This window comes from Hylobates moloch, unplaced genomic scaffold (assembly GCF_009828535.3).
Source record: "Hylobates moloch isolate HMO894 unplaced genomic scaffold, HMol_V3 SCAFFOLD_1, whole genome shotgun sequence".
Lineage (NCBI taxonomy): Eukaryota > Metazoa > Chordata > Mammalia > Primates > Hylobatidae > Hylobates > Hylobates moloch.
The window spans coordinates 22296599-22324560 of NW_026652276.1; the positions used below are offsets into that span (position 1 = coordinate 22296599).

A 27962-nucleotide genomic window follows, 5' to 3' on the forward strand; every position below is an offset into this window, starting at 1 on the left:
GCCCTTGGGGGGAGGGCTGGAGCCGGGGCTAGAACCGGGGCTAGGGCCGGGGGCAGGTGGTCCTGCCTGCTCTATACTTAGCCCAGTGGAGCCAGTCTGGGCTCTTGTCCTCCAGCTGTGTCATCAGAGAATATTTTTGGGATTGGCAGCTGCAGGCCCCTCTGCCGCTCAGGCCCAAGCCTGGCGGGCGGCTGGGGACCTGGCGGCTGGAGGTGGGAGGGAGGAGGGGGAAGAGGCCCAAGCTGTGGGAGGGGGCTGGGAAGAGAGGCTCCCAAGAGCAGGAAACCAGGCAGCGGGCAGGGGAGGCTGCGGGGCCCCTCGCTGGAGAGGCAAACAGGAAGGACTGCCCCCTGAGCGCCAGGCTTCGGGCCCGGGAATCGCCGCCGCCGCCGCCGCAGAGCTGCAGCTCGGGGCCGAGGGTAAGGAGGCGAGCCGAGAGCGGGAGGCCCGGGAGAGCTCCGCAGGTCCCTGCGCCGGGTCCCCAGCCGCGCCCCGGCCCCGCCGCCCCCGGCCTCGGCTCGCCCTCCGCCCACCCTTCCCGTTCGCCGCTGCAGGCGGTCTGCGGCCGCCGCGATGAAGGCGAGCTCGGGGGACCAGGGGAGCCCCCCGTGCTTCCTGCGCTTCCCGCGGCCCGTGCGGGTGGTAAGTGGCGCCGAGGCCGAGCTCAAGTGCGTGGTCCTGGGGGAGCCGCCGCCTGTAGTGGTGTGGGAGAAGGGCGGGCAGCAGCTGGCGGCCTCGGAACGCCTGAGCTTCCCGGCGGACGGCGCGGAGCACGGCCTGCTGCTGAGCGCTGCACTGCCCACCGACGCGGGGGTCTACGTGTGCCGCGCCCGCAACGCGGCCGGCGAGGCCTACGCGGCGGCCGCCGTCACCGTGCTGGAGCCGCCGGCCTCCGAGCCTGAGCCGCAGCCCGCCGAGCGCCCGCTGCCACCGCCGGGGTCCGGGGAGGGCGCCCCGGTCTTCCTCACGGGGCCGCGATCCCAGTGGGTGCTGCGAGGGGCGGAGGTGGTGCTGACGTGCCGGGCGGGGGGCCTCCCCGAGCCCACACTGTACTGGGAGAAGGATGGGATGGCCCTGGACGAAGTGTGGGACAGCAGCCACTTCGCGCTCGAGCCCGGCCGCGTCGAGGACGGCCCCGGCGCGAGCCTGGCGCTGCGCATCCTGGCGGCTCGGCTGCCGGATTCCGGCGTCTACGTGTGCCACGCCCGCAACACGCACGGCCACGCGCAGGCGGGGGCGCTGCTCCAGGTACACCAGCCCCCCGAGAGCCCGCCCGCGGACCCCGACGAGGCCCCCGCACCGGTGGTGGAGCCGCTGAAGTGTGCGCCTAAGACCTTCTGGGTGAACGAGGGCAAGCACGCCAAGTTCCGCTGCTACGTGATGGGCAAGCCCGAGCCCGAGATCGAATGGCACTGGGAGGGCCGCCCGCTGCTCCCGGACCGCCGCCGCCTCATGTACCGCGACCGCGACGGCGGCTTCGTGCTCAAGGTGCTCTACTGCCAGGCCAAGGACCGTGGGCTCTACGTCTGCGCCGCGCGCAACTCGGCGGGCCAGACGCTCAGTGCAGTGCAGCTGCACGTGAAAGGTACGGCGGCGCCCGGGTCCTGGGAGGGGCCTCGGGTGTCCTCCGAGGCCCTCCGAACTCCAGCCCTCCTCGGTGCCCAGCGCTGCCCCCAAGACTGGAGGAGAGGTGGTCCGCGGGAATATTAAAATACCAAACCCACCCGCCTCCTACACCCCGGGGATTCGGATTTAGTAGGTCTCTAGGGTACTCAGGAACTTCTTAGCAAACTCCCCAAATGATTCCGAGGCAGATGGTGGAACACCACTAAGGAGTGATTGATGTACAAATCCGGAGGGCCCTGTAACTCTTCTTCCCTAGTGGTTTTCAACGCCTTTGTTATTTTATTCCTCCTTCCCCAACTGAATTCACAACCAGAGCCCCAATATATGAGACAGATAAAAGAGTATTTTATGGGCGTAAATTGCTAAGTCTACGTATGTAACAGGTATTTCTAAACCATCAGTGAGAATAAGGAGGCTATTTTATTGAATACAGGAATTTGAAGTAAAGGCTGCATTCATGACACCAGGCTCTGAACCCTGGGGGGACGGCCTGGCTGCATCTGTCACCTTGAGAAACAAGTGATTCAGTGGAAAGCTAGACTTGAGGGAGGACAAATGTCCTGCGTGTTTTTACTATTCTTTGATTAAACTGCTCCCCACGTTTGCAAGAAGAGGAAGGTGAAGGAGAGAAGGTTTATATTTCAAAGTTGAATCACCAACAATATCCAATAAACACTTACATTCTCATAAACAGAAAATTCCGAAGGAAAAAAAAGCACACCCCAAACTCACCAGAAGGTAATGCTCCCCATAATAGGATTTCATCACAACGCAAAAGATTATACCTTCACTAGTTATTGTCCAGATTTTTCTCTTAGAGGAAAAAAAAGTTGGTAAATTCTCCTGAGTCCTGCCTGGCATGCAGTCAAGCATGTTGCCCCCGGGCTGCGGTGGTGGCCTCACTGTTACAGTTCAATGCTCACAGATTGGTCAGGTTGGTGCTGATCTGGACCTCCATCAGGAAAGAAAAGCCCGGAGGGAAGGCTAGAGGAGCTTCCCCGAGTTGCATACACACACACACACACACACAAAAACTTGCTTCTCCAGCAGCCCTAGTTAATCCTCTGGTTTCCAACATCCTGTTTTCTTTTCTTTTCTTTTTTTTTTTTTTTTTTTTTTGAAATACACTTTTGAAAAGGGTTAAAATAGCTAGGTGTGGTGGCTCACCCTGTAATCCCAGCACTTTGGGAGGCTGAGGTGGGCGGATCACTAGAGGTCAGGAGTTGAGAAAAGCCTGGCCAACATGGCAAACCCCATCTCTACTAAAAATACAAAATAATTAGCCGGGCGTGGTGGTGCCTGCCTGTAATCCCAGCTCTACTTGAGAGGCTGAGGCACCAGAATTGCTTGAACCCAGGAGGTGGAGGTTGCAGTGAGCCGAGATTGCACCACTGCTCTCCAGCCTGGGCAACAGAGCGAGACTGCATCTCAAAAAAAAAAAAAAGGGTTAAAATATTTTAAATTCTACTCAGACCCTTGCGGAATATGTGAAATGACTGGGGGGTGGGGGGCCCAGGGAACAGTTTGGAAATCACCAATCTAGGGCCTGGAGGGCCTCAGGGAACAGTTTGGAAATCATCAATCTGGTCCAACCCCTTCTCTCCTTTTCCTCATTTTACAAGTAAGGAGACTGAGGCCCAGAAGCGTTGAAATGGACTTGCTTAAGGTGATGTGGCTAGTGTCAGGGCTGGATGAGAACTCAGGTCATCTTAGGAACCACCGCTTCCCTTCTGGTAGTTTTCTGTGATTCCACAGTGCCTGCTGGCTCTGCACGAAGAGCACACAGCATGAGCTAATGCGCTTTGAGGCATCCTTCTCCTAGTCTGGGCCTTCTCCAGAGCCCTCTCTTGTCTCTCCCCTCTCCACAGAGCCCCGCCTCCGGTTCACACGGCCCCTGCAGGATGTGGAGGGCCGTGAGCACGGGATTGCCGTGCTGGAGTGTAAAGTACCCAACTCCCGCATCCCCACGGCCTGGTTCCGTGAGGACCAGCGGCTGCTGCCCTGCCGCAAGTACGAGCAGATCGAAGAGGGCACTGTCCGGCGCCTCATCATCCACAGGCTGAAGGCAGACGATGATGGTATCTACCTGTGCGAGATGCGGGGCCGGGTGCGCACCGTGGCCAACGTCACAGTCAAAGGTCAGCTGGCCCATGGGGAAGAGGCTGAGGCGGAAGCAGGCAAGTGCTCAGATTCCAGGTTGATGGATTCCTGTCCACATCTCAGGGCCCATCCTGAAGCGCCTGCCCCGGAAGCTCGATGTCCTGGAAGGAGAGAACGCGGTGCTGCTAGTGGAAACTCTAGAGGCCGGGGTCGAGGGACGCTGGAGCCGTGATGGGGAGGAGCTGCCGGTCATCTGCCAGAGTAGCTCAGGCCACATGCATGCCCTGGTCCTTCCAGGGGTCACCCGAGAGGATGCTGGAGAGGTCACCTTTAGCCTGGGCAACTCCCGTACCACTACGCTTCTCAGAGTAAAATGTGAGGGCAGGAAGGCCTCTGGACAGGCGAGGCAGGGCAGAGGTTGGCCAGATGCCGGAGCTGGGTTGGTGAAGTAGATTTAAGGTGGAAGGCTGTGGAGGCCCGAGCAAGGCCAGAACACATCCCTGCCTTGGTCTCAGGTGTCAAGCACAGTCCCCCAGGACCCCCCATATCGGCCGAGATGTTCAAGGGCCACAAGAACACAGTCCTGTTGACCTGGAAGCCTCCCGAGCCAGCTCCCGAGACCCCATTCATCTACCGGCTGGAGCGGCAGGAAGTGGGCTCTGAAGACTGGATTCAGTGCTTCAGCATCGAGAAAGCCGGAGCCGTAGAGGTGCCGGGCGACTGTGTGCCCTCCGAGGGTGACTACCGCTTCCGCATCTGCACAGTCAGCGGACATGGCCGTAGTCCCCACGTGGTGTTCCATGGTTCTGCTCACCTTGGTAAGTTGGTCCTGCCAGACCCGCCCATCACTTCTCCTCCCTTCCCCAGCCCTCAGTGCTGGTCCTCTCACAGGCCTGCCATCCGCCAGCCTCTGCCCTCTGCCACACCTTCTAGTTCTGACAGCTGCACTCTGTCCCTGCCTCAGTGCCCACAGCTCGCCTGGTGGCAGGTCTGGAGGATGTGCAGGTATATGACGGGGAAGATGCCGTCTTCTCCCTCGATCTCTCCACCATCATCCAGGGTACCTGGTTCCTTAATGGGGAAGAGCTCAAGAGTAACGAGCCGGAGGGCCAGGTGGAACCTGGGGCCCTGCGGTACCGTATGGAGCAGAAGGGTCTGCAGCACAGACTCATCCTGCATGCCGTCAAGCACCAGGACAGCGGTGCCCTGGTCGGCTTCAGCTGCCCCGGCGTGCAGGACTCAGCTGCCCTCACAATCCAAGGTTGGTGCCGGTGGGGACCTGAGTGGGCAGAGAGGGTCAAGACACAGAAGTCCTGTTGGCAAAACGAGGCAGATGCTGTTCTTATTTCTTGTATCTGGGCCAGGAGAGCAAGGAGCATCCGTGATGCGCTGAGGTTGAGGGCTCAGAGGTCCGGAAGGCCAATTTCAACCCACATGCAACATCCAGGGCACCCCTTGTTATCTTGATATATGTCAGCATCATATCCCAATTCTCTGGAGTGCTTTGTGGTTTACAGAATCCTGTCACATTTGTCATTTCATTTGAAAGACACAGACCCTGGTTGCTAGTCCCTGACTGCCTCCTATCATGTTGTCTAATTGTTGACATTGTTGTGGCAACTTTCTACCTGCCAGGCACAGTCCTAATCACCTTACATACATTGACACAATCTTCACAATGGCCCTATAAGATGGTTTTTTTTTTTTTTTGAGATGGAGTCTCCCTCTGTCGCCCAGGCTGGAGTGCAATGGCGAGATCTCGGCTCATTGCAACCTCCACTTTGTGGGTTCAAGAGATTCTCCTGCCTCAGCCTCCTGAGTAGCTGGGACTACAGACGTGCATCACCATGCCCAGCTCGTTTTTGTATTTTAGCAGAGATGGGGCTTCACCATGTTGACCAGGCTTATCTCAAACTTAAGATAGGTTCTTTTGACATTCCCATTTTATAGCTGGGGAAACAGGCCAGATAAGTTAAGTGACTTGCTCAAAGTACGAAGCTAATGAGCACAGGTGCTGAATTATGAACCCAAGCAGTCTGGCTCCTGATCACACTGTGCTACCTGTTGAAAGGGGGAAGGAGGGGAACGAGGCATCCCTGAGGAGAACAGCTGGAGGTGGGGCGCTCAAAGTTCAAGGATCACGCTAGCATTTGCCATGTCACCATTGCTGGAGTTTGTAAGACCAATCAAGGAATCTGTTGGCACCCATGCACAGGGTCTTGGGGTGATTCACTGTCAGCATCGCAGGCAGAGGGGCCAGGTGAGACCTGACCAGCAACCAGAGCAGCATTTCCAAAATGGGATTCCAGTTCACTGACATCAGAACCACCTGGAGGGCTGGTTTATAATGCAGATTTCCTGGCCCCTGCATGCTTGGGAATCCAAGAATTCTGCATTTTTTAGCAGGCTCCCTAGGAATTCTTACGCACAGCCAAGGCACTGCTCTTAAGGATTGGTGTGTAAGCCTAAGCCTATTTTTAAAAACCCCAACAACAGCAGTTGTTCCCTCTGATGCATCCGACACTGAGCCCATGCACCAGAGGGAGGGGTGCTTATCTGTACTTCTCCCCACACAGAGAGCCCGGTGCACATCCTGAGCCCCCAGGACAAGATGTCATTGGCCTTCACAACCTCAGAGCGGGTGGTGCTGACCTGTGAGCTCTCAAGGGTGGACTTCCCGGCGACCTGGTACAAGGATGGGCAGAAGGTGGAGGAGAGCGAATTGCTGGTGATAAAGATGGATGGGCGCAAACACCGTCTGATCCTGCCTGAAGCCAAAGTCCACGACAGTGGCGAGTTTGAGTGCAGGACAGAAGGGGTCTCGGCCTTCTTCGGCGTCACTGTCCAAGGTCAGGAAGCATGCCGGCCTGGGCTCTTCCAGCCAAGGCTGATTGTGGGGCCGCATAAGCCATGCCCTCTGGTCTGCTGCCTACTTGGGGGAGTCCTTTACAGGGAGAGCTCAGTGGCCCAGGGGACATGTTTCAGATAACTCTGCACTTGCTTTTTTTTTTTTTTTTTTTTTTTGGAGACAGGGTCTCACTCTGTTGCCCTGGCTGGAGGGCAGTGGTGCGATCTCAGCTCATTGCAACCTCCGCCTCCTGGGTTAAAGCAATTCTCTCACCTCAGCCTCCCAAGTAGCTGGAACTACAGGTGCATGCCACCACGCCCAGCTAATTTTTTTATTATTTGGTAGAGATAGGGTTTCACTATGTTGGTTAAGTCACCCCTGACCTCAAGTGATCTGCCCGCCTCAGCCTCCCAAAATGCTGGGATTATAGGTGTGAGCCACCATGCCTGGATTTCTTTCTTTCTTTCTTTCTTTTTTTTTAAGACGAGGGTCTCACTGTTGCCCAGGCTGGCCTTGAACTCCTGTGCTCAAACGATCCTCCTTCCTCAGCCTCCTGAGCAGCTGGGATTATAGGTGTGTGCCACGCACAGCGTGCCTTTGCCTCCTAAACCCCTGATACACTAACACTGTCTCGCTGTCCACGTAGCCTCTGCTGGGTTGGGTGGGGCAACAAAATGCAATTAACGGGAGGAGAGATGGGAGCAAACACTTTTTGGACACTTACTCTGAGCCAAGCACTATGCTAAGTATTTTCAATATACAGTCTTTCATTTAATCTTCACAACTAGATGAGGGGCAATATATCTCCAGTTCACAGGCAAAGAAACAGAGGCTGTAAGAGGTTATGTGACCTCCGTCACACCACAGCTTGGAGACACACACAGGATTGTTCTGTTCCTGCTGCCTCAGATAGAGTCAAACAGAAGCATCAAATGCAGTCGCCCCATGGTTCTCACAAGGCAGTCCATAGGCTGGCTGCTTTAGGAAGCTCCTGGAAGCTGGTTATAAATCCCTGGACTGTCCAGAGCCCCAGTATCCAGGGTGGAGCCTGAAGATCCTCTCTTAACAAGTGCAGACTCTCTGAGAGAGCAGCTTGGGAACCACGGATCCCACTCATCTCACTGAGTGGGAGTCCTGTTTTCCACACTGTTGCCAGGGGCCACACTGTGGCCTCTGCCTGAAGGCACCCAGTGACAGGGAACCCACTACCTAGAGAGTGGCTGTCTCACTGTTGCCACTTGTTGGATCATCCTTCACCTCCTGCCCGCCCTGGGGTCTTTCTTGTAATAAGGCAGTAAGCATGGCCCTGATGTGACTTACGACAGTGACCTCCCTTCAGCCTAGACAAATGGTGGCTGCCACTCTGTGAACTCTCTGTGCTTCTTCCTCTCCATGTACTCACCCCGCCACCTCTGATCCTTTGGGGACCCACAGAGCACTCTGGTGCCACATGATCTGCCATGCCTCACCTGCCATGCCCTCAGCATTCCTTGTCATTGTCCCTGAGTCCCTACACAGCAAGACCTTAGCCCTCCCCCAGTGTCCTCTTGTGCAGAAACAGTGTCTCCTGGCCACACAGCTAGTTTGAACTCATTGTGCGGGGGTGTCTGTGCAATGCCATCTCTGCTCCCCACCCAGATCCCCCCGTGCACATCGTGGACCCCCGAGAACATGTATTCGTGCATGCCATAACTTCCGAGTGTGTCATGCTGGCCTGTGAGGTGGACCGAGAGGACGCCCCTGTGCGTTGGTACAAGGATGGGCAGGAGGTGGAGGAGAGTGACTTCGTGGTGCTGGAGAATGAGGGGCCCCATCGCCGCCTGGTGCTGCCCGCCACCCAGCCCTCAGACGGGGGCGAGTTTCAGTGCGTCGCTGGAGATGAGCGTGCCTACTTCACCGTCACCATCACAGGTGGGGGGCCAGGTGGGCCTCGGAGGCACAGGGGAAGGTGCCCCTGCTGCCGCTGGGGCAGCTGCCACACCTTCACTCCTGGGCCACTGTTCCCCGCCCCTGCTGCCCTCCCCCTGGCAGATCAGACCTCCTCCCTTTCTCCTCAAGCTGTGGTCTAGTCACACTCAGGAAGCATGTTATCATAAGCACATTGGTCTTGGCTAAGGAAGGCCTGCTTTCTCTGTTCTCCTGAAAACCTGTACCAAGGGAAATCTCTGGGGACAGTGAGTCTATTGCAGGGTAGGGCAGAGTCTAGGGCCGGTGCTCTCAGGCACTAGAGGGGCAAAAAAATCTTGGAGGAGACCCCCAGCTCCTCCTCCCAGCCCTCTTCTCCTCAGTTCCACCCTTCATACCATCCCTATCCCAACCCAGAGAATGTGGAGCGTTTCTACAGCCGAGGCTGACCCCGTGGTCCCCTCTGTGCAGCTCCTGTGCAGCACAAAGTCTGCTGTGCTTTTGTGACAGCTGTATTCGTGTGTCTCTAGCTGTGAGTAACTGTCAGCTGCTGTGAGATGTGGTCTCAGGAAGGTCCCTCTTCAACACATGGCCTACTTTCCAGGGGTAGGGGACACACCAGGATCAAGGAGGGCGGCAGGGCACACCTGGCCCACCCCTCATGCCCAGTAGTGGCTGTCCCTGTCCTCCAGACGTCTCCTCATGGATCGTGTATCCCAGCGGCAAGGTGTATGTGGCAGCCGTGCGCCTGGAGCGTGTGGTGCTGACTTGTGAGCTGTGCCGGCCCTGGGCAGAGGTGCGCTGGACCAAGGATGGAGAGGAGGTGGTGGAGAGCCCCGCGCTGCTCCTGCAGAAGGAAGACACCGTCCGCCGCCTGGTGCTGCCCGCCGTCCAGCTCGAGGACTCCGGCGAGTACTTGTGTGAAATCGACGATGAGTCGGCCTCCTTCACTGTCACCGTCACAGGTGTGGGCCCAGCCCAGCTACCCGGGGTCACAGAGACAGCCCTGAGCCCTGGCCACATAGCCCCAGCTAGCACCCCGGGGAGGCGGGAGGTGTGGGCTGCAGGTGCATGTGCCAGGGTTCTTGCTGAGATCAGCCCAGGGCCCCTATTCAAGGAAACAAGCCCCTCCCCGGTGCCCAAGGCCAGGCCTAGCTCTGCTCCACAGCTCATTCACTGAGCACTTTCCCTGGATCAGGCACTGGGAGTAGCAGGTGAGTAATGCAAACACGGTCCCTATTCTGAATGAGCTGCCAGGCTAGGTGAGGAGGCAGTTGTTAACCAGGGGTCGCAAACGGGCAGTCCTGGGGCCCTGCGCATTCCACACATGTGCTTTGTTTGGTCTGCAGAGTCTTACCAAAGTCAGGACAGTTCAAATAACAATCCGGAGTTATGCGTCCTCTTGAAAAAGCCGAAGACCCGGCGGCTCTGGTCCCTCTTCCCCCCATGGCGACGAACAGCTGGCACTGAGTAGCAGCTGCCCCCATAGTTTGGGGCCCACATTCCTCTGTCCCACCTCCCTGCCATTGCTTTTTGCCTCTCCCCAGACTGCTTCAGCCACTATCCTAACCTGGTCCCTGTGGGCATTTGAGTTTGCGACCCCTGTGTTAAACCAATAAACATGCAAATAAATGTACAGTGACACCTGGTGATAAGTACTGTGAGGGCCAAGGGCAGAGGGCTCAAGAGCGCAGAGCAGGAGGGTCAGGGAGGGCCTCGGAGAAAGTCGCCGTTCCACACACAGGAGCCAGCAGCGCGCAGACACGGCCGCTTCCCTCCAGGACTGCACAGCCTGGCAGGAAAGCCAGACGCGTTCCAGGATCTTAGAGCATGGGTTGTCAAGGGCCACTCTAGGGACCCTGGGGCTGGGAGCCACCACCCTGGCCAGGCGACAGGAAGTGCTTTCAAACCTGATACTGGAGCTAAGTGGGGTGGGGTGTGGGCAAGAGATTGGGGGAGAATTTTCAAAGCGGGAGAAGCACAGGACAACTGTGGAAGTGACGGAGGTTCAGTGCCGGAGAACTCGGGGCGATGGCTCACAGCGCCCAGCCCAGTGTGTGTGTCCGGGGCTGGGGGTCCATAGGGCTAAGCAGCTCTGGGTGGCACAGAACCCCAGTGGCTGCACGGGAGCCCCCATCCTACTGCGGCCACAATCCTGTCGTCTCCCAGCCTTGCCCTGAAAGTCACGCCCCATGCTGAGCTGTTTAGGGCCCCCCACTCCCTGCACCCCAGTTAGTGCACCCTGCACACACACAAGCTCACAATGCCTAAGAGGCCTTCTGCACACATTCTGCCCTGTAGTAATCACCTTCACCCTCTCCCACCCAGCCGTGGCCAGACAGAATGGCCACGGCCACACAAACTCCAGCCCACGCTCAGGCTCCCCACAAAACACCAGTCTCTTCACAGGGAAGTTCACACAAACACCACCTCTGCTCTAGGCCAGAACGAATCAACTCTGACACCAAGCTGAGGTCCCGGGGCTGGGCAGCCACCCCGGTCCCATCACTGCACCCTGTCCTCACTCCACTGCCCTCATCTCCTTCCCCACTCCTCAGGCAGCTGCATTCTGGTCTCTCCTGGCCTTGCTCAGCCCCAGAGGACCAGCCTGCATCCCCCAGACCCTTAGAGCAAGCAAGCCCATGGGGGAGGCGGGTTGTGTGGCTCAAGACAGGAGTCTCCGTGGAGGCCAGGGGGCTGAGTGGCAGCTTGTGGTTACCTCGGCCCATGCGTGCCCCTATAAACCCCCAGCCCCCACCCCCCAACCCTGGCCCCCAACTGGGAAGCTAGCAGTTCCTCAGCCCAGCCACCAGGGGGCCAGAGGCTAATGGAGCACTAGTCTCCCAGAAACTTGAAGATTCTGGGGGGACCTGGGGGCAGCGGGAGTGTGGGCAGGCCTGGGCTCCATGCGCTGGTCACCTCTAATATTGACATGGTTCCCTTTCTGCAGAAGAGTGACCAGAACTTGGAGATGAGCTCCCAGAATCAGCATTTAGCACCCCTGGGGAACTCTCAGACAGATGTTGAATGCAAAAAGCATTACTGAGTTCCTGCAAGCCTTGGCTTGGAATTCCTGCCAATACCTGTGGGGCCTGAACCCTCCCTTTAACAGAGGGTATTTCCTCCTCCTGCCCCAGAGTGGGTGTAGCTAGCTGTGACCTTAAGGAAGTTGTATAATCACTCTGTGCCCAGTCCCTTAATGGAAAATGGGGATAAAACATTGCCTTCCTCTTAGGATTGCCGTGAAAGTTAAATGTTTCAAGTGCTTGGGACTGTTCCTGGACCTTAGGAAGTGTCATATCAACGTTTGCTATTGCGGATCCACCATCCTTTATCCATAGTTCCAAAATTCCAAAACTCTCAAAATCGAAAGGCTTTTTGTAAGTTTTGTATTCCAAGTCATTTCAGGAAAACCTGAGCTTGATTGCTCTGAAGCTGTTTCTATGCTTTAATTATCCTGCCGAGGGTGAATATAGCTATAGCTGTATATCTATAAGATATGAGTGTCTTATAGATATATTCTTGTATCTATAAGATTCTGTATCTTTCAATATATCCTGCTTAGGGTGAATGTAATATGTGTTATACCACAGACATGTTAACGTGACTGATGAAGGGGGAGGCTCCCGTGGGGGCTGAGGAAGGTATGTGATAGATGAGAAACGCATCATTTCTGGAATCCAAAGCATTCTGGATTCTGTAACACCCTCTGGCCCCAGGGATTTCAGAGAACAAATTGTGGACCTATTATTGCTTATTATTATTATTTTTCTCGTTATTCTCATTATTATGTGGGTGATGGGGACTTCATGCTGCCAAATGGCTCCAGAGAGGCTGACGGTGAGCTTGTGACAGGCTGTGGTTGTCCCCACCCTGCAGAACCCCCAGTGCGGATCATATACCCTCACGATGAGGTGACCTTGATCGCCGTGACCTTGGAGTGTGTGGTGCTGATGTGTGAACTGTCTCGGGAGGATGCCCCTGTGCGCTGGTACAAGGACGGGCTGGAAGTGGAGGAGAGCGAGGCCCTGGTGCTGGAGAGGGATGGGCCACGCTGCCGCCTGGTGCTACCTGCTGCCCAGCCCGAGGACGGGGGCGAGTTTGTATGCGACGCTGGAGATGACTCGGCCTTCTTCACTGTCACTGTCACAGGTGGGCAGTCTCTGCAGCACACAGAGGAGGTAGAGAGGTAGGGGGCTAAGAGACAGACACCCACCTAGCCCCACCTCCCCCACCCCATCCCCAGCCTTCCCCTTATCCAGCTTCCTCGTGTTCGGCCATCAGAATCCTACTTAGCCACATCAGGTCAGGACCAGAGGCCTGGTGGGAGGGTGCCCAGCAATTAGAACCATTCGTTCGTTCATCCATTCATTCAATACTCATTGAGCAACTACTATGTGCTTGGCACTGTTTTAGATGCTGGGGATACAGTAGTGAACCAATAAGACTAAACCTCCTGTCTTCACAGAGTTTAAACTCTGGAGAGGGTGGACAGACAAAAAATAAAAGAGATGGTTTGTCAGGTGGTAACGAGTGCATCAGAGGCAAGGCAGGGAAAGGGGATAGGAAGTGGGGGTGGGTGTGGAGTGGGGTGTGTAGATCTGGGTGTGAGTCTAGATCTGCCTCTTTCTGTCTGTGTGACCTTAGGCAAGTCAGTTTCTTCTAAAGAGGCCTCAGGTCCTCAGCTGTGAAGTGCAGCCAGCAGCTGTGCACCTCTTCAGGGTGGTCAGAGTAACTGATTGAAAAAACACACGGTTCTTAGAACAGTGCCTGGCACACAGCAGCTGCTCCATGGACTGCAGCTGGCACTGTTCTCAAGAGCTGTGCTGCCAGGGGGGAGGGCTGAGGATCTGGCGGGTAAGGCAGGAGAGGCCTGCTGGCCAAGCCCATGTGCCCCTCTCTCTGCCCACCCACCAGCCCCACCACAGAGGATTGTGCACCCGGCAGCCCGCTCCCTGGATCTGCATTTTGGGGCTCCGGGGCGCGTGGAGCTGCGCTGTGAGGTGGCCCCAGCTGGGTCTCAGGTGCGCTGGTACAAGGACGGGCTGGAAGTGGAGGCATCAGACACCCTGCAGCTGGGTGCTGAGGGGCCCACCCGCACCCTGACCCTGCCCCACGCCCAGCCTGAGGACGCCGGGGAGTATGTGTGTGAGACCCGGGATGAGGCCATCACCTTCAATGTCATCCTGGCTGGTGGGTGCTCCTGGCCAACCCAGGGCAGGGAGGCAAGGGCAAGCATGGGCTGACACCCTCCTCTCTTGTCCAGAGCCCCCAGTGCAGTTCCTTGCTCCAGAGACAACCCCAAGCCCACTCTGTGTGGCCCCCGGGGAGCCAGTGATGCTGAGCTGTGAACTGTCCCGGGCTGGCGCCCCCGTGGTCTGGAGCCACAATGGGAGGCCCGTGCAGGAGGGCGACGGCCTAAAGCTCCATGCCGAGGGCCCCCGCCGAGTCCTTTGCATCCAGGCTGCAGGCCCAGCCCATGCAGGGCTCTACACCTGCCAGTCTGGAGCAGCCCCAGGAGCCCCGAGCCTCAGCTTCACCGTCCAGGTGGCTGGTGAGTATAGCCTGGGCACTAAGCCTGAGAGTGGCACCCCAAACCCTGTAGGATTCCTGCTTTTCCAGCATGCCCTGCCCATCCCTGGCCCCACTTCTCTCAGTACCCTCCCCCTCATGCCTCCCCCTGCCCTCCTCAAAGCCCTGAGCCTCTCCGTCCCAGTGACCTCCAGCTCTGACTCCACAGAGCCCCCTGTGCGGGTGGTAGCTCCCGAGGCAGCCCAGACGAGGGTTCGGAGCACCCCAGGCGGGGACCTAGAGCTGGTCGTGCACCTCTCCGGGCCAGGGGGCCCTGTGCGCTGGTATAAGGACGGGGAGCGACTGGCAAGCCAGGGGCGGGTGCAGCTGGAGCAGGCCGGGGCCAGGCAGGTGCTGCGAGTGCAGAGGGCACGGAGCGGGGACGCTGGGGAGTACCTGTGCGACGCGCCCCAGGACAGCCGCATCTTCCTTGTCAGTGTGGAAGGTAACAGTGTACCCCTCACACCCTGTGGGCTCTGGCACCCCAAGGACCATCTGCCACATTCTAGGGCCCCCTTACTCCTCCACCCCCGCTTTGCTGCTTCTGGCTCCAACCAGTGCGTGCATGACCATCACTTGGATAGGGGCTCAGGGCTCCTCTTTCCAGAAACCCTCATGTTGAGAGCAGCATAGACCAGTGGTTAAAAGCAGGGGCTCTAGAGTCCACCCAGCCAGGTTCCAGCCTAGATTCTGTGCCTCAGTAGCTGTGTGACATTGGCCAGGTTGTTCAACCTGTCTAAACCCCAGCTCTGAAAAGAGGAGATAGTGCTTTTCTTATAGGCCTGTTGTGACAAGTAAATGCTGTAAATAGGGTCCCTGGTAAATGATATTTATTAGGGTGTCATCGAGGTGGGGTGCTAGGCTAGGATGATGAGGAAATGACTAAAAGGAGTGGCAGGGAGCTGGCTTCTTGTCCTTTGGGCCACCCGTGTGGTCAATACATAGTAGGTCCTCACAGAAGGTTTGTTAAATGACTGGGGATGAGGGCCTGTATTCTGAGGAGGGGATGAAAAGGAGAGAGGAGAAAAGACCCAGCCCAGCTCACTGCCTGACCGTGCCCCTCAGAGCCACTGCCGGTGAAGCTGGTCTCGGAGCTGACACCACTCACTGTCCACGAGGGCGATGATGCTACGTTCCGGTGTGAAGTCTCCCCACCAGATGCCGATGTCACCTGGCTGCACAATGGGGCCGTCATCACTCCAGGGCCCCAGGTGGAGATGGCCCAGAATGGTTCAAGCCACATCTTAACCTTGCGAGGCTGCCAACTGGAGGATGCGGGGACCGTGACTGTGCGGGCAGGGAGCACGGCCACAAGTGCCCGACTCCATGTTCGAGGTTAGGTCCTGATGAGGATGAGATGCTCTGTGTCCCGTGCCTGTACTCCCAACCTGGATCCCAGCAGCCTTGCCTGTCCACCTAGGGACAGACCAGTGGGATGGAGCAAGGGGCCAGCCTCCAACCCCACCAGGCTCCATGGCCTCCTCCTTCTTCCCCACCAGAGACAGAGCTGCTGTTCCTACGGCGGTTGCAGGATGTGCGGGCAGAGGAAGGCCAGGACGTCTGTCTCGAAGTGGAGACAGGCCGAGTGGGTGCAGCAGGGGCCGTGCGCTGGGTGCGAGGTGGGCAGCCCCTGCCCCACGACTCTCGCCTGTCCATGGCCCAGGATAGGCACATCCACCGCCTCTTCATCCATGGTGTCATACTGGCCGACCAGGGCACCTACGGCTGCGAGAGCCACCACGATCGCACCCTGGCCAGGCTCAGCGTGAGGCGTGAGTGCCCTGTCCTCTCATAATGCATTACCCACCCTACAGCACAGCCTTTTCTGGCTGTCCTGGAGTCCCTCAGGCCCCCACCAAAGTGCCCCTCACCGCTGAGAAAAGTCACCCATGGCTGTCCCAGCAGCAGCTTGCCCAAAGCAAAACTTTTCTTTTTCTAATATTTTTTATTTACCTTAGAAGTCCATGTGGATTTTGCATTCCATTGCATATTTCCAAGTTGGCTTTGCTATAAACACAAATATTCTCCAGAAAGACTTGCCATGGGCATCCTTCAGTCATGTATTCTAGGGATACACATACCCACTTAAGTAGCAGGGATGGCTGGCAAACAGCACCCCACACCTCCCACCCAAAGCTGGAGCCCTCTGTTTCCTGTGTGATCTCATGCAAGTTAACCTCTCTGAGCCAAGTCTCCTTAAAAATGGGGCTGAGACCAGGCGCAGTGGCTCACACCTATAATCCTAACACTTTGGGAGGCCAAGGCAGGAGGATCCCTTGAGGCCAGGAGTTCGAGGCCATCCTGGGCAACACAGCAAGAACCCATCTCCACAAAAAACAAACAAACAAACAAAAAACTAGCCAGGCATGGTAGTTACTAGGGAGGCTGAGGCAGAAGGATTGCTTGAACCCAGGAGTTTGAGGCTGTAGTGAGCTATGATCATGTCACGGCATTCCGCCTGGGTGACAGCAAGACCCTGTCTCAAATTTTAAAAATGGGGTTGATCCCCATCTCAAGTGTCTCTGGGAACATTAACTGAGATAACATGAAAATTCTTACACAGAGCTTGGTGAATGGTTGTCATTGGTGACACATCTCTTCTAACTTATTTCATTCAAGAAATCATCACAATAAACCTGTGTCCCAATGTTATTTACCTTGTACAGCTGGAGCAACTGGGGCCCAGAGAGGTCAGGCCATTTGCCAAAGATCACATAGCACACAAACCATGTGGTAGAGCGAGGTTCCATTCCTAGTGTGTCTGACTCCAAATTCTGTGCTCCTTCAAGTGTCACAGCACCCCTCACCCAGACTCCACGACCGCCTAACCACACTTCTCCCCCTTCCTGTGCCCTCATCTCCTAACCCTGATACAGCCCTCCCACCGCCAATCTGTCCACTATGCCCCTTTCTTCCTGAACACTGGTTCTGAACTTTTTTGGTCAGGACCTTAGGTTGGGTGTTGAGGGGTGTAGGCAGGGCCAAGGGATGAGGATCGACTGCAACCCCTGCCCAGAGCTGGAGGCCTCATCCTCCCTCTCTCCATCTCCCCCGGCCAGCGAGGCAGCTGAGGGTGCTGCGGCCTCTGGAGGATGTGACCGTCAGTGAGGGGGGCAGTGCCACCTTCCAGCTGGAGCTGTCCCAGGAAGGTGTGACCGGGGAGTGGGCCCGGGGTGGAGTACGGCTGTATCCAGGACCCAAGTGTCACATCCACTCGGAGGGCCAATGTCACCGACTGGTACTCAACGGCCTGGGCCTGGCCGACTCAGGCTGCGTCTCCTTCACGGCGGATTCCCTGCGCTGCGCAGCCAGACTCGTCGTGAGAGGTGTGGCCTCTAGGACCACAGCCTGCCTGCTGACCTGTGTGGCCCTACTTACCCCAGGCATGAATACTGACCCCCGACTCGTGTGACCCCCACTGACCATGCCTGTCTCAGTGTGGCCCTCATTGACATCCCTGCCAGAGTGTGACCCCCCTGACTCATAGGCCCTGTGTGGCCCCAGAATCCTCTGCCTGAGTGTGGCCCCTGACTGCCCAAGGCTCAGCCAACCACTGACTCTGCTACCGTGAGCATGCCTATGCCATTGTGGTCACTGCTGTCTGCCTGCCTGCACACCACCCCACTGACCACTCTGTGACCCTACTGCCTACACTGCCTGCCATGCCTCCCTCTGCCCACTTAAGTGTGGGCCCTGTGACCACTCCAGTCCCTCGAATCCACTGACTGCCTAAGGGCGACATCACTAGCAACTCTGCTTGAGTGTGCCCCATTTTTACTTCCAGCCCCAGGATGTTCCCACTGACCACTCCACTGGCATCTCTGCTCGTTTCCCCATTGCCCTCTGGCCCCCAGCTTCTCCCCCACTGACCACCTTAAAGTGTGACTCCCAGTTGGCCACTCCTAACCCATTGGCCCTGTGGCCCTCCCCACCTCCCCCCCACCCCCACCACTGACAGATCCTTCTTGGACCACTTGTCCCAGCTCATCCCCCACTCGCTAGTGTCCTCTACTGCCCGCTGTGCCCAAGTGTATGCCCTCCTTGTCCCTGCAAGATGGGTCCCCATCCTGCTCCCCCTGCACTGTCCTCCCTCTCCCACCCCTAGAGGTCCCAGTGACCATCGTGCGGGGGCCACAGGACCTAGAGGTGACCGAGGGCGACACAGCTACGTTCGAGTGCGAGCTTTCCCAAGCTTTGGCTGATGTTACCTGGGAGAAGGTCAGATCCCAGCCCCATCCAAGCCCACTTCAATGTAACACCAACAATAATAATGCCCCAGACAGAAACAACTAATACTCCTTGAGCGGATGTGCCTGGCACTGTTTTAAGATTTGCATTATATTTAATCCCTTACTCCAAGGACAACTCTAGGAGGTAGGTCTTGTCACTGTAATACCTATCAGGAAACTGATGCTCAGTGGGAAAAATTACCTACCCAAGGGCAGACAACAGGTAGAGCCCATATTTGAATCCAGGTTTGCCTAACTCCAGAATCCGTGCCCATGTCCCCTGTGATCGATACCTGGCTCTGGGCTTCCCGAGCACCTTGGCGGCCCTAAGGTCCCCAAAGGGTGACGCTTTTTCAAAGAGGCTCCTGGCACGGCCCCAAAGGCTTGGGGACAGTCCGACCCCAGCCTGGGAACACGAGACACGCATAAACGCGCCTCGAGACCGCTTGGCATCAACAAAGGGTGTCGCCGCCTGCCAGGGCCGGGGTCGCCTGTGCCCAGCCGGGCTCGCCCCGACCCTCTGCAACTTCCGCCCCTAGGACGGGAGCGCGCTCACGTCTAGCCCGAGGCTCCGGCTCCAGGCCCTCGGCACGCGCCGCCTTCTCCAGCTGCGGCGCTGCGGCCTCTCGGACGCCGGGACCTACAGCTGCGCAGTGGGGACGGCCCGCGCCGGACCGGTCCGCCTGACCGTGCGCGGTGGGTATGGGGTGATGCGGTGGCTGGGCACTGCTTTGGGCGCGAGACTTGCGGAGCGGTCTTAACCCGACCCTGCTGACCGCGCGTGCTTCTAGAAAAGGGGCGTGGAGGGGGCGTGACCGGTACCTGCCCTCTGCCCCGCCCCGCTCACGCCCCGGGCTCCGCCCCAGAGCGTACGGTGGCGGTGCTCTCCGAGCTGCGGTCGGTGAGCGCCCGCGAAGGCGACGGCGCCACATTCGAGTGCACCGTGTCGGAGGTCGAGACCACGGGGCGCTGGGAGCTCGGAGGCCGCCCGCTGAGACCCGGAGCCCACGTCCGCATCCGACAGGAAGGTCTGGCCGCCTGGTTACCCTTTCGGGCCCCTCGCTGCCCCGCCCAGGCTCGAACAGATCCCGCGCCACCGGGACAAGCCCCGCCCCTGGCTCGGACGGGCCCCGCCCCACGGCCCTGTGAGCCTCGTCCCCGGTCTTTCCCCCACCCCCAGCCCCGAGTCCCGGACCGCTAGTCTTCCCGCTCCGCATCCCTGTTCCGCCCACCCTAGCATACACTAACGGCGTCCGAACCGACCCAGGGGCCTGCTGCGCCCCCACCTTCGTCCCCAACACTCCTCAGAGGTGGCTCCGGCCTCGCTAGCGACCCCCTCACCCCCAGGGAAGAAACACATTCTGGTGCTTAGCGAGCTGCGCGCCGAGGACGCCGGTGAAGTCCGCTTCCAGGCGGGGCCCGCCCAGTCCTTGGCTCTACTGGAAGTGGAGGGTAAGCACCTGGGGCGGGAGCGACAGAGAGAGTACATCCTGTCTCTCCTGCCATGGGACTGACGGACTTGGGGCTGGCCCCAAGAACGCTGCCGCTCTCTCTTCCCCTCTCCCCGAGGGGCTCTCCTGGGCCAGGTCACAGAGGGCAGCGCGTTTCCCCGGGAAGAGGAGACTTTGGGTCTGAGGTGCAAGGGAACGGACTGGTGGCATAGAGGGCTAAGGCCAGGAGTGGAGGCTTCAGGGAGGGAAGATGCATCTCTTCTCCTGGGGGCCATGCGTGTCCCTATTAACTTAAGCCCCCGCCCCCTACCCCCAGCATTGCCTCTCCAGATGTGCCGCCACCCCCCTCGCGAGAAGACCGTTCTGGTGGGCCGCCGGGCGGTGCTGGAGGTGACTGTGTCCCGCTCGGGGGGCCACGTGTGCTGGCTGCGGGAGGGGGCCGAGCTGTGCCCGGGAGATAAGTATGAGATGCGCAGCCACGGCCCCACCCACAGCCTGGTCATCCATGACGTTCGACCTGAGGACCAAGGCACCTACTGCTGCCAGGCCGGCCAGGACAGCGCCCACACACGGCTGCTGGTAGAGGGTGAGTAAAGCCAACTGGGCAGAGGCAGGATGGTGAGGGCGCCTGGGAGCTGATGGGTTAAGCCACACCTATGGGAGGCTTTCTAGGACTTGGGGTGGCAACGGGTCCTGGGATACGTAGGAGGTGGGGATGGGGGAGGGGAGGGGTAGAGCACACCCCCAGGGCTGGAAAGCCCTGGAACTGCTTGGCTCAGATCAGCTGCTCCTGGTCAGCTGTTCCCACCTTTCTACGCCCCTTCTTGCCAGGCTTCTCCTCTCTCCTGCCACTGGACCATGTTTGTCTCTCTTGAACAGCCCTGTTTCTACCAGTTCCTTTCCTCCCCACTTCACCAACACTGCCTTCCTCCAGCCTGTCCCTCCTCCCTCCTGCCCTCTGCCCAGCTTGCCTCTGTCCATCTCAGCAAGTTCCATGTCAGCCTTGGCAGAAGCCTCTTTCTTTCCTCTTCCACATAGGAGACATGCCACCTTCTATCCCAAATCCCAGCATTCCCTTCAGGTGCTGCGCTGTGCCCCACCCCTAGCTGACCCCCACCTTCCTGCCACCAAGACAGCCCTGACCAAGGCCCAGAAAGGGTAGGGCAGAGCCTGGGGGCCCAGCTCTTCCTGTACTGGTGTCCAGGCTCTGCCAGGGGAGAGGAAGGTGGTACCCACTCTCTCCCCAGCCCCACGTGGAGTCATTCCTCTACAGGTAACTAGGAGGACCTAACCAGGCCAGGCGGGTGCCCTTGGACAGCTTGGAAGGCGTTTGCCCTTACCCTGGGCAGGGGTAGAGAGACAAGGAAACCAGAGGTGTCAGGAAACAATAAAAGTGCTACAGCTCATTTCCTTGCCTCTCTGAGTGATGTGGGAGGGCAGACCTTGCCTGGAGCCCTTGTGCAGTGAACGACACTGGGGACCAAGGGCTGTAGTGCTTGTACCTGGCCTGTGAAAGTGCCAGCCACCAAAGACCACCATTCCTGGCAGAGGCCACGCAGTTTGGCACATTTATAAAAGATGTAAAACAGAGTGGGGTGGGGGAGACAGAAGCATGAGGTGTCCAGGTTGGCATGACAGACACCAGACATGCACCGTGCATTTAAACCCCTCCCCAACTCCCTTCCCAACCCAACCCAGCACCCCCCACCCCCATCTCCTGCCACTGCCCTCAGGCTGGTGGCTTTGCAGAGGCCAGGGGACCAGGGTGAGGGGTGCTACAGTTTGCCCCATAGACAAGGACAAGAACCCTTAGATGAGTCTGGCTGGGAGGCAGGGCGATGGGAAGGAAGGTAGCCCCTCCGCGGAGACATGCAGGAGGTGGCCCATGGGACCCCAGCAGGGGGTGAGGAGGTGGGGCTGAGCCTGGAGAAACCCTACCAGTCAGAAATCTAAGGCAAGGGTCCCAGCGTCCACTCCAAGCCCGCCCACCCCCACACATACACACAGACACACGGGCAACACACTCACAACCCTGAGCACACCCCAGTGGGGTTCACACCCCGAGTTCCTCAGGAGCCTCTTGGGAGCTTGGGAGGGGGCTTTCCTCTCAGGCCAAGACTCGCCTGAGACAATCCTCCCTTCTAGTGACCAGGCCAGCCCTCTCCAGGCTGGGGAGAGGGACAGCCAAAGCCAGGAGGCTGAGTGGCAGCCTAGCAGGCCTCCTCGAGCTGGCAGAGCTGGTGACTGCAGAGTCTAGACAGGCAGATATGGCTATACCCGCACCGGGGGGCCTGAGCAGGCTGTCAGAGGTCCCCGGGACCCATACTCATAGTCCGCATCTGTGGGTGAGGCCATGAAGGAGCTCAGGGAGCTCCCAGTCTGCCGGTCTCGGAAGCTCTGGATATAGCTCTGTGGGGGAGCAAACATAGGTGTGAGTCCCACCGCAGAATCCTGCCCTAAAAGCCACCTCTTCCTGAATTCCCACAAGCCTGACACTTCTCTAGACTGCCATAGACCGAGTCCACAGCCCTGAGACCCCACCACATACCATATCCCACTTAAAACCCATACTCAGGTACCTTCCCCCAATCCCCCCACCAGCTGGACCCGCCAAGCCCCTGGTGCATGGGCTCTGATGCATGGACAAACAGTCCATGGACAAACAGACCTTCTAGATTAGCAACCAGCCAGTGGGGAAAGCCCAGTCCTGTTTGGACAGAGTTTCCACACTTCCTTCTCATTCTGGCAGGATGGGCTCAGGGAGCTCACCGGGGAGAGGACGTCTCCATTGAAGCGTTTGATGGGCACTGGCCTGCGCCGATAAGCAGGGTCTGGTGGCCCAGGCCTGGGAGGAGCCCGGGGACCTCTGGGGGGAGCCCGAGGAGGTCTCTTTTTCCGCCTTTTCTCCTTGCGGTCTTCCTGCTGCCGAATCCGCATCAGTTGCACGCGTCGGCGCTGCCGGCTGATGACCACTGTGGTGGGATGGGTAGAGAAGGAACTCAGAGGACTGTGCGCCTTATTTCCCCTGAGCCCTCCCTCTCTCTTCCCACCTGGGGCTCTAGGCTTCCAGATTCCTCTTGTCCATAACCTCTTACTCCCACCCTGTCACTTCCTTTCCTGGTCTCCTACCTCTCAGAGGGGACTTCCCGCTGTTGTTCTTTTCTTCCATAGGTCTTTATGGAAGATTCCTAGGCTTCCAGGTACTGCCTTCCAGGCTGTCATCCCTCTCCCAGTCACCTAGGCCAGCTGTCATCATCTTTCCACTGGACAATCACAGCTGCTGCTTCACTGGTTTCCCCCACACTTGCTCCCTCCAGTGCTTTCTACACTCGGCAGCAGAATGAGCATCCCAAAAGCTAAATTATATTCTATCCTCCCCTACTTTAAACCCTCCAGTGGTGTCTCACTGCCCTTCTAATAAAATGTGGAGTGCTGCTTATGACCCAGAGGGTCCATGCAATCACTCTGGCTCCCACACCTCACCTCCCATACTCCTGCCCCACTTCCTCAAGCAAGCTGAGCTCATTCCTTCTCAGGGCCCTCGCCCTTGCTGTTCCCTCTTCTCTAGCTCTTTGCATGGCTGGCCCCTTAGCCTTCAAGTGCCTGCTTACATATCACCTCCTTCAAGCAGCCTTCCCTGACCACCCTAACTAATAGCTTCCATAGGTCACTCTTTCACATTATCCTGCACAATGTCTCTGTCGTATCACTCTACACAACTGGAATCATGTTGTTTGTTTGCATCTCTGTTTTCTGTCTCCTGCCTGCCTTGAATGTATACCCGTAAGGACAGGAACCTTGTCTGTGTTATCTCTGCTGTATCCCTGGTACCTGGAATGGGGTGGAGCCCACACTCCATATATTGTTGTGGAATGAATGATGGCACCTGGGTGCTATTCTCCCAGACCCTGAGCAGGTCAGCTGTCTACCGCCATCAAGACCTTCTGCTGCTGTCCCCCACTCCCCAGTCACTTGGCCCCCAACCCATCCCTGACCACCCACTCCTCTCATGTCCACCTTGGCCTGTGCCCGCTTACCTTCCGTGTGGGAGTCTCCCTCAGCTGTCACCCTCCACTGCACCAGAACGCCCATCAGGCTGAGCAGGGGCCAGAGTGCCAGCAGGGCCCAGCTTCGCCAGCAGAGTGGGGGCACAGGAGTGGCCCGGAGTCGCTCCACCACGTAGCGCCCCAGCAGTAGCAGCTCGGCAAAGTAGTCAGCGGCAGTGGCGATGAGTGCAGCACCAGTCACGGCGGTGGCCAGGGTGGTGAGTGGGCGGGGCCAGCGCAGAGTGAGCAGGGCACAGAGCAGGCCGCCCCCCAGCAGCAGCCCCAGTGGACCCCACACAGAGCCTGGCTGGTAGTAGGGTGCGGAGCCCAGCAGGGCAGCAGCTGCGAGCAGCAGGCCGAGCAGCAGCCCCACCAGGAAGAGGCCCACGCTGCGCACTAGCATGGCCACCAGCCCGCAGAGCAGCCCGATGCCCAGAGCGATGCCCGCGCTCGCCCCAGCACTCAGCTGTGTCTCTAGCACCCGCTCTCGGTAGCACAGGAGGAAGATGACCACTGAGCCAAACAGCAACCCAGTGAGGAAGAGCACTGCCTTGAAGCAGCGGTAACCTGGAGGGGAACAGGGGCTAGTGAGGGGCCAAGATGAGGGCACCAGGCTGGAGGGAGCAGGTCTGAGGGGTCAAGGACATGGGATCCCAGGGGAACCAGAGAGAAAGACACTAAGATCAGAGAATTGAGGGTCACTGGGGTCATGAAGGCATCAGTGATGGGGCCATTGAGTTCAGGGGAGGTTAGAGAGATATGGCTGTTGGCGGTCAATGGGAAGGCAAACATAACCATTGAGATCATGAGGGTTGATGTATTTGAGGATCACAGGAGTTAGGATAAATCTTTTGAGTCAAGAGTGAATTCGTGCATTGGTGTCTTTGGGATCATAGGAGTCAGAGAGATAAGTCACTGGGGTCCCAAGGGGATCAGCAAAAGAGTCATTGGGGTCTTTGAGAAGGGATTACTCACAGAGATGAGGTATTTGGAAATCGTAATAAACTCGAGGGCCAGGCGTGGTGGCAGCACTATGGGAGGCCGACGTGGGTGAATCACGAGGTCAGGAGTTTGAGACCAGCCTGACCAACGTGGTGAAACCACGTCTCTACTAAAAATACAAAAAATTAGCTGGGCATGGTGGCGCGCACCTGTAATCCCAGCTACTCAGGAGGCTGCGGCAGGAGAATCGCTTGAACCCAGGAGGCAGAGGTTGCAGTGCACCAAGATCGCACCATTGCATTCCAGCCTGGGTGACAGAGAGAGACTCTGTCTGAAAAAAAAAAAAAAAAAAAAACTTGAGAGGTGAGGGTCACACAGGTTCAGAAAGATGAGTCTTTGGGGGTCACAGGGCTTCAGAGATATGGCACCACTGAAAGGTTACAAAGAGGACAGAGTAGCAGCATTACTGGGGAGTTGTCCCAGAAAATGAGGTATTTGTAGGTTAGGGAGATTGACAGAAATAGAATCATCGAGAGTATAAAACGATTTCCAAGAGAGGAACACCGAGACCAAAACAAGGAATTACTGGGATCACAGTATGGGGAGGGGTGATCAGATGATGAGGTTATAGGAATTAGAAAGGAGTAATCAGGGATCAAAGCTAGGAGTAATAGAGGGGGTCAGAGAGATGGAAGGTAATGACATAACCGGAGGTGAGGGGAGGTGGAGGTCACTAAGGCTTACGTGAGGTCACACGGAATCAAAGAGAAGGAAATAGTGTTTGTGGAGTTTCAGAAATAAGGAGGTTATAGGGCCATTAGGCCCATTAGAGATACCTGAAAGGGTGAGGGAAGTGGAGACTGAATAGTTGGAAAGATGGAAATCAAGAGATGGGGGTCAAGGAGTCAGGGAGAGCCAAAGAGAAAGATAACAGAGGAGAGTCACTTCCAGGAGTCAGGGGGAAGTATGAGAGTCCAGGAGGCTCCATGATCACAGAGAGGAGTAGGGGGTGGACAAGGGCTCAGAGTCCACGAGCCTGGGAGTAGTGACATCCAAGAGGGGTAGGATGTCAGGAAGCCCAGGAGAGGGAATATGAGGCTGCACTGAGCAACATGCAGAGGGAGTGGGTACAGATATGGAGGGGGTGAGGTGATACAGAATCCTCGGAGGCCCAGAACGTGTCCTGAACCCTTGCGGGGGGCACTTCCTCCTGCCTACTCTTCAGTTGTTCAGCCTAGAGTTTGGGGGAGGAATGGGAGGGACCATCTGGCTCCCAACCCTGTCTACCCACCCATTGTAGGGGGAGGCTGCAGAACACAAGTCTTGCACTACCTCTGCCCAACCTGGAACCCCAGCCCCCAAGCCTCATTTGCCCCCACTGGTCCCACTCACCTATAATTCTCCTCCCGGAGGCTTTCCTTGGGCCCCCAGCCTATAGAGCTCACTCTGCTCTCTGAAGTTCTGCAACTCTTGCTCCAGAGCCACTGGTCACTTACTCCCATTACACTGGGCCACTAGCCCATCTGGCACCTTTATGCATATTAGAAAAAGGTGTGCCTTTCTCTAGGCAAAGCAGCTTTGTGCCAAGGCCCAGAGTTTGTCAGGTAGAGCATGAGCTGGACTTTAGCCCCCACTTGCCCACTCAGCTGAGCTCACTTATTTAGTACCCGTCCTGTACAAGTATTCACAGCAGCTCTGATTACCAGAGCCTGCCTTGTAGGCTGGATGGATGTGTGTGACCACCATCCAGCCCACTCTAATATGTATCCCAGGTGTAAATGCTCCAGGGAGTCTCCTCCCTGTCAGACAATACACCCTGTGGTAAGGGACCATGTGTAATAACCCTGCTAAGCGTTTTCAGTGGCTACCTAGCACAGTTACCCAAACACATCCTCACAATAGCTACTATTTATTGAATGCTTACTAATTATAACACTACATGAGACAAATATTGTAATCATTGTTCAGATGAGAAAACTGAGGCTCAGACAGATTAATGTGTCCAAGACATCACAATTAGTAACTGCAAAGCTAAGTAAATTCAAACTCAGGTGTGCTTAATCCAAAAACCTGTGTTTCCTATAATCTAGAGTCTAGACAATCTATAAATGTGTGGGATGAAACAAAAGGAAGAATTATTCATGATGGTAGAGGGATTCAGAGAAGACTTGGGGGGGCCACAAAAAGAACTCGGGGAAACACTGGGGAGCCCAGGTGAGGGATGAGATGGGGATCTCACCGAAGAAGCAGTAGACGACTCCAAACAAACAGCACATGATGCAGACGAGGGCCGGCAGTGCCTGGTACCTGCGCTCCAGGGGCTGTTCACAAGGTGCACCCCAGAAGGCATCATCTGGCTCAGGGGGCAGCAGCTGGAACCGCAGTGTTGCCACAGTCCCCGGCATAGTGCTGGGAATAGAAGGGAGTCACCCTCCCAACTTAACCTGACAGAGGGAAAGTTGGGGTCACGGAGGAGTCCTGGGTCCTCACCAGGATGGGGGTGGGAGAGGGATTGGGAGAACTCAGCAAGGACAGTGGACAAAGGAGTGGTATCCACATTTGTGCAGCTCTGGAAGCATCTCTGGAGTGGGGAGCAAAGACAAAGGGAAACAAAAGTGCCTGGCTAGTGGAGGCTGGGATGAAGTTAAAAGAGGGACGGGAGTCAGGGGGGATGAAGGGAGCGTGCTGCCAGTGAGAAGGAGGCAGCCAAGAGATTCATCTGTGGGCGGCTCAATATGGGATTGTCCAAGATTTACCTGGGCTGGAGGCGACCTGAGCTTCTGAGTGAAAGAGGCTGTGCAGAGGCCCGAGGGGCCGGGGTTGCGGGGCGCCAGAGGCTCCAACTGACTGGGGTCCAGGGAAAGTCCGTCGTGCAAGGAAGGGGGCTGCTGGGCCGGAGAGAATGGTGTCGGCGCGGTGGCGGCGCCGCTCCACCTCCAACACCGGCTGGCACTCCAGTCCCGCTGCGTCCGGGAACTCAGGCTCGGCCTGGGGAAGGAGAAGGCGCAGGAGCCGGGGCTCGGGCCGCCCCAGAACCGCGGCCCCATGCCCTGAGCCCGCCCGCGGCCTTTGGTGCTGATGGACAGCTCCGGCCTCTGCTCCTGACGTCACTCAGGGCGCACCATCCAGGCAGGGGCGGGCTGCTTCTGACGTCACCTGGGACGCACCAACCAAGCCGCGGGAGGCAGGGGACTCCGCCCCCAGCGTCTCCCTCTCCCGCACTGAGGAGGGGGCACTTCCGGGG

The 27962-nt window shown here is 57.5% G+C and overlaps 2 protein-coding genes across 6 annotated transcripts; one reads left to right on the forward strand and one right to left on the reverse strand.

The window, feature by feature from the left end:
• The first annotated feature begins 253 nt into the window (after window positions 1-253).
• On the forward strand, window positions 254-23738 carry OBSL1 (obscurin like cytoskeletal adaptor 1). 4 transcript variants are annotated; one of them, XM_032754369.2, is made up of 21 exons: window positions 254-1585; window positions 3495-3764; window positions 3850-4101; window positions 4242-4544; window positions 4691-4987; window positions 6303-6575; window positions 8213-8485; window positions 9172-9444; window positions 12359-12631; window positions 13397-13672; window positions 13746-14033; window positions 14220-14495; window positions 15116-15385; window positions 15550-15822; window positions 17110-17376; window positions 18156-18268; window positions 18819-18975; window positions 19146-19307; window positions 19627-19731; window positions 20047-20316; window positions 22902-23738. In XM_032754369.2, the coding sequence occupies exons 1-21, from the start codon at window positions 574-576 to the stop codon at window positions 23072-23074; spliced, it is 5856 nt and encodes a 1951-aa protein (XP_032610260.1). In that variant the 5' UTR covers window positions 254-573; the 3' UTR covers window positions 23075-23738. The 4 variants fall into 4 exon arrangements, with proteins under 4 accessions (XP_032610260.1, XP_032610263.1, XP_032610264.1 ...); XM_032754372.2 differs by lacking the exon at window positions 22902-23738 and adding an exon at window positions 21004-21136; XM_032754373.2 differs by lacking the exon at window positions 17110-17376 and having other exon boundaries at window positions 22902-23737.
• Window positions 21206-27852, reverse strand: TMEM198 (transmembrane protein 198). Of its 2 annotated transcripts, none has more exons than XM_032754381.2 (5): window positions 27475-27852; window positions 26958-27127; window positions 23768-24343; window positions 22500-22702; window positions 21206-22139 (listed from the first exon to the last, which is right to left on the reverse strand). In XM_032754381.2, exons 2-5 carry the CDS (start codon window positions 27121-27123, stop codon window positions 22002-22004), a joined length of 1083 nt encoding a protein of 360 aa, XP_032610272.1. In that variant the 5' UTR covers window positions 27124-27127; window positions 27475-27852; the 3' UTR covers window positions 21206-22001. The 2 variants fall into 2 exon arrangements, with proteins under 2 accessions (XP_032610272.1, XP_032610271.1); XM_032754380.2 differs by having other exon boundaries at window positions 26958-27162.
• Between the last annotated feature and the right edge of the window lie 110 nt (window positions 27853-27962).

What these genes read in the sequence shown, in the direction of transcription:
- OBSL1 (XM_032754369.2), top strand. Translation starts at nt 574, where the DNA reads ATGAAGGCGAGCTCGGGGGACCAGGGGAGCCCCCCGTGCTTCCTGCGC. An exon ending in AGTGCAGCTGCACGTGAAAG is followed by an intron (nt 1,586 to 3,494) that starts GTACGGCGGCGC and finishes CCCTCTCCACAG; the next exon opens with AGCCCCGCCTCCGGTTCACA. An exon ending in GGCCAACGTCACAGTCAAAG is followed by an intron (nt 3,765 to 3,849) that starts GTCAGCTGGCCC and finishes TCCACATCTCAG; the next exon opens with GGCCCATCCTGAAGCGCCTG.
- TMEM198 (XM_032754381.2), bottom strand. Translation starts at nt 27,123, where the DNA reads ATGCCGGGGACTGTGGCAACACTGCGGTTCCAGCTGCTGCCCCCTGAG. An exon ending in AGTCGTCTACTGCTTCTTCG is followed by an intron (nt 24,344 to 26,957) that starts GTGAGATCCCCA and finishes GTTCCCCTCCAG; the next exon opens with GTTACCGCTGCTTCAAGGCA. An exon ending in ATGGAGACGTCCTCTCCCCG is followed by an intron (nt 22,140 to 22,499) that starts GTGAGCTCCCTG and finishes GCTCCCCCACAG; the next exon opens with AGCTATATCCAGAGCTTCCG.